The sequence below is a fragment of the Alosa alosa genome, chromosome 24, assembly GCF_017589495.1.
Source record: "Alosa alosa isolate M-15738 ecotype Scorff River chromosome 24, AALO_Geno_1.1, whole genome shotgun sequence".
NCBI classification, from domain to species: domain Eukaryota; kingdom Metazoa; phylum Chordata; class Actinopteri; order Clupeiformes; family Clupeidae; genus Alosa; species Alosa alosa.
Window position 1 is genome coordinate 12,681,585 of NC_063212.1, and position 8,949 is coordinate 12,690,533.

Genomic DNA, 8,949 nt, shown 5'->3' on the forward strand with positions numbered 1-8,949 from the left:
CAGTGATTCAAAGTAAAGCAAAATCTTGAGACATTTTTCAGTTGATACAGTAAATGTTTAAGTTTGTAAAGAAAAATGCAAACACTGCTATTTTTTGAACAGCCTAACATTCCTTTTTCTTCACTTTCTGTAAAGGAATACAGTTTTTCTCGATTGCTTGTATCTGCTCAAGGAAACTGGGATCCACTTAGTCTTCATGAACACTTTCTTTGCACCGCAGAAGTCATCTCTTGCGAATGTGTTCACACATTTTTATTGGGTTCACACATTTCTCACACCCTTTTGCAAAACAAACAAGTAAACAAAAGGAAAACATCTTTTCACAGGTGGTATAGATTCCTTGCATAAGTCTGAATCTCTGATACACATGTGTGAAACTCCTTTGCACAATTCTTCAATCAGCAATCATTCATTATCCATAAGGGATGCCATGTCTGTTCTGTGTTGCTATTTGCAAGTATGGATCTAATGCACATTTAGACAAAGTACTGTATTGCCTATTTGGTGGAGAAAATAGGCCCTAGTAATCAGTCCCACTTTTCCCCCCAGTCCAACACCCCTGCACACACACAGCCCCAGACACAGACCCCCCTCCTTCCTTATTTTCATATCAGAAAGTTGGCAACCCTAGTTGTTGCTGTAAGGAAGTTGTCAGCAAGGATGTCTTGTCTGTGAGTATTTTGCTGCATGCTGTATTTGCTGGATGCTGCCTGATGTGAGTAGGCCAGTTGTTAAAGTAAGGACGTCTTATGCGTAAGTTTGTGGTTCAATTGCTGCTCTGAAAAGATGCTGCCTGGAGTGGGTAGGCCTGTTTGGTGTTCACCTGTTGCTGTACCAACATTGCAGTGATGATGTATGAGCAGGCCTATGGTGGTTCAATTGTATGTTGCCTTACGTATGTGGGAGGGAGGCCCCACAGAAAATGTAGCCTAGGGGCCCATGACCCCCTTACAGTAATCTGCCCCTGTCCCATGGCGTCAATATAGCCTAACCCCATTTAGCGCTTACACAGTACAGTTAAAAAACGGTCATGATCCTACCTGAACAACAGCTTTACACAGTGCAATATCATTCTGGGCATGCATTGACAGAGACTTCATTGGTCAGAGACTTCATTCTCTGTATTACAGTATATGTCAGTGTAGCCTACCATGAGTTTGAAACCGTTATTTTAAGGTAGCCTATAGAACTGCATTGGGTTGTTTTAAGCCCACATTCTGTGGCTCCACTCCAGTTTGTACCACTTGACAAGTTCAGTTGTAACTTCTTGAGCTTATTTACTTTCAGCCAGCGTGCTACCACTGCTTATTGCAGTAACCCCCAGTCCTGAATGTGCTTGTCTGAATGCTTGTGCAACCATCAGACGTGTAGCAAACCACTTGTCCCTGCATCTGTATCACCAGTGTGTATGGTTATCAATCACAACTTTGCCACAAACCTTATTTGCTCAGATATCCAATAATGTCAAAGTACTTCATAACAAATATGATCACTGTCATATTATTTTGGGGGCGGTGACTTCATGAATGTGTTGATGTTAGTTTAAATAGGTTATAATTCATTCACAACTAGACTGTTTTATGTAATTGTAATGTAATGTAATGATCTGAGCCTAGCTGTTCATGACTGTGCTCCCATGATGCTGTTCGGTTGATGTGTTATGTTGAATGTTGATGTTAACCATGCAAGTTACCAATGTTGTGCGTCCTGACTGTCGTGTTTATGTAGTTGGTTACAGTGTTCATAACCGGGCCTAACTAGTGTGTGTTGTAGATACAGCCTCACATAGATGTTTAGTGCTGGAGCATAAGGGCCAGGTCTGGCCCAGCATTATGTGGTCGTGTGTTTTGGTGCGTAACCAATAAAACCATTCTAAGACAAAATGTGCAGTTTGATACAGTAATATGATTTGATAAGTTGGACAGCCCTGACCTTTCATTTTTTACAGTGTATGATGTCACCACGCTAGGCCTATGACTCAGGAAGTATTTTGCAGCATTTAAAAAATAAATAACACTGAAAGATTTTGATACAAAGTATGAAGGCATTTCCTTCATCTCAATCAAAACAATATTTTGTATTTGCATTTTAGGCCTACATGTTAGCCTAGAAATCTAGACGCACCCTAGCTGCAGCAAATTACATTTGCTTTTAGAGCTACCTACATGTATCAGAAATACTGGCCATCCCTGCAGTTGTCTAGCCTACCACAGATCGCGCCGCCCACTAAGTCGGAGGACCCCACTTGTGCATCCCATTCTTGTGCATTTCATCAAAGTTGTTTTACAGGAACTGAGTCTCTTACGCTATAAGCCATTTAAGACTAACATTCCACGACGCCCTCTTAAAGATTTAAAACAAGGACACATGTGGTAATATTCGCATCATACCTGTAGCATCAACTGCTGTTGACACCCCGTAGCCTACAGTTGAAAGATATCAGCACTTCAAAAGGGACGCCACAAAAGATAAAACTGTTAAGAAGGTAAATGATATTTTTATGTAATTATATTTTTTGCATTGCACTAATGTTGAGGTGGTTACGCCAATCTGATGGTTCAATCCTCCCCTTTTATTATGCACGCTCTTTTACCCCATACTCAATTATTTTCCATTAGGCCTGTTTAGGTCTCAAAAGCTACTGCACCGTTAGATTATTAATAAAAATAGTGTTGGTAAAAGTAAAAGTAGACGTCTTTGCATGTCAAGTATACAGTAGCCTATGTGAAGAAATTGACAATAAAGCTGACTTTGACTTTGTTTTTATGCGTCTATTCCACTGTTTCTCATCATAATATGCACTTTTGTAGATTGTGGGCTTTAGGAAAATGTAGCCTATGTTTTGTGTCTCAAATTTTTTTTCTTTTTTTTTCCATTATCGGTTGCAATAAATACTTTTACTTATTTGAACTACGAGTAGCCTATATGCTGCGGGGTTGGCTACACCCTCATCTGCTTTACTTTGTTAAAGTAACGGGATTAACTAAGGTTGATGATAGCAGTTGTAATTCTGTTCTTCCAAACAACTCCGCTCGGCCACTCGGCAATGTTCAATGGGAGGCTGGAGACTAAAAGAACCGGATATCAAACAAATAAGGAACATATGTGTCTTGAACATGGCTTGACATTCATTTGTTGGGAAGGAAATGAATGCATTAGATAAGGGAGAGGAGAGAAACAAAAGAACACTCAAGGATAAACTGGAAAATTTTGGAAAAATCTCCCCACTGAGTGCAATCCGTTTTTTTCTTTACTTGTTTTTGTCATAGAGGGTCGAAGTAAAACATACTAGAGCTCTTCTGTTCAGAACCAAATCGCGTGCAAACTCATTCGTCCAACCCATCCTAACGAGACACATCTGTGTTTAATTCCAAAACTGCGCCCTCAGACAAACATCTCTGACGCAGGCCAATTTAATTTGGGAAAGCTGCATTTAGTGGATGTTTAACAAATGCTATTTTGAACACCCCTTTCTCTTTCTGTTCTAGAGCCATGGCTGTGCAACATCAGGTAACCTCGGTGACAACCACTTACAGTTCGGGATCTTGGAGCACTGGACTTGGTGACTGCTGTTCAGACATGGGGACCTGTAAGTGTTTCAGAACAGTCCATTGCTCTGAGCTAAGTCATGTGCCTTTATCTGTGTAGACCTACTGTTTCTATGATTCTTTCACAGCCATAAAAATCATCCTGACAAAAGGAGGGATGTGGGCGCATACTTGACTTTTCCTAAAGCGATTTCAAAAGCCATTATCTTAGCCATGCATTAATGTTTATTAAATAACTGTCAATCCTTTCAATCAATGAATTTATTTAGAGTGCAAAATCACCTTTTCAAAAATAAAAAATAAAGTCTCTAAGAAAATGAGGTTGTGGGAAAAAAAGACTGAAAACCTCATAAAAAAGCGATATAGGCTGCTGAAATCAAAAAATAATTCATCAGTTAAATAACATTTATCAATCATGGTTTTATCAATCATGTTCATCATGTCTAGTAAATGCTTGAGTTGCCAACATTGAATTTAGGGTATTTCCCAACCAGAAAACAGACTATTCCCTTAACAAGCTCTGGGAAAGCAGGAATGTATGAAGAGGATGGACAGTACTGTTCTATATATCTCCTGTAGTACCTATCCCACATCAACTGATTCAGCCAAGTATATCCTATCCATGGGCTTATCTACACTAATAGCCATTCAGATATTCCAAGCATCTGTGCTATTGATCCATTAGATGGGGCAGTCGTGGCCTACTGGTTAGGGCTTCGGGCTTGGAACCGAAGGGTTGCCGCCTTGCCGGTTCGATCCCGAGCAAGGCACCTAACCCTTCACTGCTTCCCTTCAAGTGGGATCACTGCTATTTGTTCACAGTTTTGTGGAAACATAACTGAATTTGCTTTAGATAAGAGGGGCAGAAACCAGATAACAGTCCCACTACAGGTATGTGAAGGGTATCAATAATGGAGCACTTGGTCATCAATCAGTCAAACAAATGCAGTAGAACGCTCACCACTCACTGCTTCACACTGGTTTTCCCCTTTCACTGATCACTGGAGAGAAAGCAGTGTATAAGGTAAAGTCAAGAACCGACCCCCCCGAAAAACTGTGTGGTTGGAAGGGGCGGGCGTTCACTGAACAGCGGCCCTGGGAAATTTAGACTTTGGAGACTCAAGGCTATCAGGGGCCTCTAAAGGGGGGACGAGCAGTTTGGCAGAGAATTGCATGTGAAAGTAAGCGCTGCTTTAAGTAAACAGGAAAGCTAGCGTGAACGCTGGTTTCCCCTAGTGGGTTTGGTGGGCTAGGCAGACGTGCAATAACAATATACTGGTTTGGAAAACATAGCGTGAGTATGTGTACACCCTTTCCTGTATCACATCTTATCGTGTGTTATGTCCCCCTTCCCAGGCTGCTGTGCAATGTGGTGCTTCCCCTGCATGCAGTGCCAGACGACCTCTCAGCACGGCTGGTGTTGCTGCATGCCTGTTCTGGACCCGCTAGCCTGCATGGCCGTCACCATCTGCTTGCGCAAGTCCATCCGTGAGAAACATGGCATCGAGGTAAGGCTACAGTGGATGCAGCCCCTGCCTCAGATCTCAGAGACAGAGACAGAGACAGAGACAGAGAGAGAGAGAGAGAGAGAGAGAGAGAGAGAAGGGAGGCAGAGAGAAAATCTGAGTGTGTGGGAGGGACTGCATTGTGGAAACAATCAGTGGGTGTGGAACGCAGATGTGGAGAAAACTAGAAACATGGGAGGAGAGAAAGCAAGAAACAGTGATAAGAGCGCTCTGCTGGGAAACCAAGTGGTACACTCCGATGGTGTGTGTGCGTGAGCTAAACAACTGGCTAAATGCTGTTCAGCCATTATTGGAAGTCACCACATTTGGAGTCTGTCCTCTGTCACCACATTTGTGTCTATCCTTAACATCTGCTGTACTGCATGCTTTGTCAATGGAATCACATGACTGAACCTTGTTGGAGCAATTATTGTAGCAAAACATTTGTGTCCTTATGTAATATTTATTCTGAATTGTGGATACAAATAAAGAAGTGTGCGAGAGAGAGATAGAGAGAGAGAGAGAGAGAGAGAGAGATAGGTGGAGAAGAGGAGTAATGTCATGCACCTTTTAACAAGGCTTTGAACATTACACATAATATGTCATTTCAAATTACAGTATTTGGTCCAAAGCCCCTCCCTTCTGGTGGGATCACTCCTATTTGTTCACAGTTCTGTGGAAATAAAACTGAATTTGCTTTAGATAAGAGGGTTCAGAAACCAGTTAACAGTCCATCAACAGGTATGTTCCTGTGAAGGGTATCAATAATGGAGCACTTGGTCATCAGTCAGTCTGACCGTCGCTTGACCTGTTGAAAATATGCCAGGTCATACAGTAAAAATTGCAGATATTTTTCTTGTTTGATTACAGAGAAATCTTATTGTGATGACTCATCTCACCATTAAGAGTTTACAAAATGTATGTGGAAGCTGTGGTGTAAATGACTGCAGTGTCCGCACCACATTTGTCCAACTCGCTTCCTGTCACTCTTCACTACACTTCTATCTGAATAAAGACAAAAAGAAAAGTTTGTCAGTTGGTGGTGATGTTTATAACATCTAACTTATCCATTATCATTTTTCAGCTACCACAGGATATGTTTAATGAAATAGAGTGAAAATAAATCAGCCCATGACGTGAGGAATGAGAGGGAAAAGAGCCTTGCGGTGTGTGTGTGGCTCCAGGGGAGAGGCCAGAATAATGAGATTAAAAAGCCACATGAGCAGGGCCTGATGAGGCACCAAAGCTCTCAGTGCTTTCAGTACTCACCAGGGAATCACACAGAGGAGAGAGAGAGAAAGAGAGAGAAAGAGAGGGGGAGAGAGAGAGAGAGAGAGCTCATTTCATACATGACCTTCCGGACAATGCCTGTGTAATTAGGTCCCGATCTCAAACAGAGTTGAGTGTTCAGATATAAACCTTACACAAGGATGCACAGAGAGAGTGCATCAGAGAGGGATGAGGGAGACCGAGCAAGATCATGTGACATCCCATCTGTGACATCATCACCTAAGCAGTCCTGTAGTGCTTTCATCTTCTTGAGCATGTTATGTTTCAGAGGGACAACTGTGTGTCATCAGCATAGCAATGAAATCAGATGATTAGATGACGATTGATTGTGTGGCCTCTATATTTAAAGGTGATATAAGCGATGCAGGGTAACGTCACTTCTGTTGACGTTCAAACAAAACAGAAAGCTAGCTCGCTACTCCCTCCCCCTCCCTCTTGTGCAATTGAAACTCTCCCAAACACCCATCTCGTCGATGATTTGCTGGAACAGTTCGTTATGTTTTTATGGGCAAGGTTTGCCCAAGTTGTTTTGTGGCCGTTTTTGGAGCCTAGGCTGTCCACAGAGACTGCATTTTTTTTTACAATGTATTCGGGGCACAGGCAGCTAGTGGATGGTAAGGTGTTAGCTGAATGTGACAAAAAATGTTTTAGCTTAGAAACCGCGTCACATCGCTTACAGCACCTTTAAAGGTCCCAGACTTGAGCCTTGGAGTACACTATACATCTTATAGAAAAGGTGGAAAAAGGTGGAAAAAAATAAAAAATAATTAAAACAGAACATTTCCGGCTTGATGGATACAAACCAGTTCAGGGCCATTTCCAGTTATGCCAACCTACTGTCTGTCTGCTGATTACAACAACATGCTCAATAGTATCACAGGCAGACCCAAGATCAAAGAGCACCACAACAGTCTGCTCTCCAGAATCAGCTGACTTCAATAGATCATTTGGGACCCTGTCAAGGGCAGTTTCATTGTTATGCATGTTGGCAGGGAATAAGATCTTTAGAAAGGATATACAAGTACAAAACAAAATTAAGCTCTGTAGCACTCAATGTGGTCCAATACAAAAGCCCAACCAAAAGAAAATGTTTTCACTTCTGTCTTCTACAAGTGTATAAAAAATAGAACCAATGTTCAATCTCCAGCAACTAGTGTTTCATTAACATTAACTAGCCTTACAAAATCCATTTAAGATGGCGGAGCTAAAAGTAGCAGCCTACAAATCTAACAGGATAAAACTAACTCAACATGGTACAGTGTAAATCTCAGTGGCATAAAACGGTAGCGGTGATACTACAAAGAGAGTAATACACATAATCATGAATACACCCTACATCAAACTCATACATTACATAAAAATATCATTGAACATGAAGCAACGAGACATTCAATACACTTACAACTTCATACACGTCACTGCATTGGCGGGTGTTCTCACCAGGATACAGATCTCAGGATAGTCTCAAAAACACGCTATTGGCGACGATTATTCTCCTGTATTCGTGCCAGCAGCCTTGTCTCCTTTACAATGTTCCCGCTCCTCTGAATCTACCCAGAAATCACTACAAAAACCCCTTTGGGAACTACATCTTGACGTCACTGTAGTTTTCTGGCATTTAAAGGAGACATACACTATTAAACTTGCAAATGAAATGAAAAAAGGATAAACTCCAAACATGACCCGGTTACATGCATATGACGGAAACCTGACTGAAATGGATGCCATGGACGCTAGGGTGCCATTGGCCTTTAACACTCCTGAAAATTGCATGAGGACCAGAAAATAAAAGATAGATAGAAAAAGAAGATAGAAAGAAGATAAAAATTGAGAGGTAGGATGAGAGATTTTTAGAATGCAGGGATCAAGATTTTATGAGGGCCTGCTCAACACTGGAAAGACAGTCAAGAACAGGATGAGTCAAGAGAGCGGATGAGTGATGGTATTATTTTACTGTTATCTCTTGAGGTATGCGGAAAAAACATTCATTTCCCGTCTGTATCTATTATGTCTCTTTCGCAGGGTTCGTTGGGGAATGATATCCTCCTGTCCTGCTGCTGTTACCCTTGCACGTGGTGCCAGATGTCCAGGGAGCTGAAGAACCGTTCCTAAACCATCACAGTCATCCACTATAGAAAGACAAAGAGATAAATGTAGAAGAGAGAATATACACAAGCCATCTCTCTCTCTCTCTCTCTCTCTCTCTCTCTCACACACACACACACACACACATTATAATCTGAAATTTGACGGCAGGAAAGTCAGTCTGGAGTAGGGATGTAACAATTACCGGTATAATGGTAAACCGTAATAAAAATGTTGACGATAATAATTACCGTTTTCATTTCAAACATCATGATTATCACTGTTGATTACCGCGGTGTGGAAACTGTGTGTTTAATCCTTCCCAGCTTCATCCGAGCCTGCTTTTGACATACAGTAGGCCTGGTACAATGGAACAAAACTGGTACTCTACTGATTCTGTTGTCTAATTGATGGTTTTAACTACGATTCGGATTAGGCTACACCTGATTTTAAAAAGGCCGGAACTTTTCACTGCAAAATGTGCACTGTATCATGTAGCCACTCTGCGTCTTTTTATGTTC

At 41.5% G+C, this 8,949-nt stretch overlaps 1 protein-coding gene across 1 annotated transcript; it reads left to right on the forward strand.

The window, feature by feature from the left end:
- The first annotated feature begins 2,268 nt into the window (after positions 1–2,268).
- Positions 2,269–8,675, forward strand: LOC125289887 (cornifelin homolog B-like). Its single transcript, XM_048236995.1, has 4 exons — positions 2,269–2,485; positions 3,489–3,589; positions 4,905–5,056; positions 8,366–8,675. The coding sequence occupies exons 2-4, from the start codon at positions 3,493–3,495 to the stop codon at positions 8,453–8,455; spliced, it is 339 nt and encodes a 112-aa protein (XP_048092952.1). The 5' UTR covers positions 2,269–2,485; positions 3,489–3,492; the 3' UTR covers positions 8,456–8,675.
- The last annotated feature ends 274 nt before the right edge of the window (positions 8,676–8,949 follow it).

Coding starts and splice junctions, on each gene's coding strand:
- LOC125289887 (XM_048236995.1), top strand. CDS start 3,493: ATGGCTGTGCAACATCAGGTAACCTCGGTGACAACCACTTACAGTTCG. Junction 3,590..4,904: donor CTGTTCAGACATGGGGACCT/GTAAGTGTTTCA, acceptor CCCCCTTCCCAG/GCTGCTGTGCAATGTGGTGC. Junction 5,057..8,365: donor GTGAGAAACATGGCATCGAG/GTAAGGCTACAG, acceptor TCTCTTTCGCAG/GGTTCGTTGGGGAATGATAT.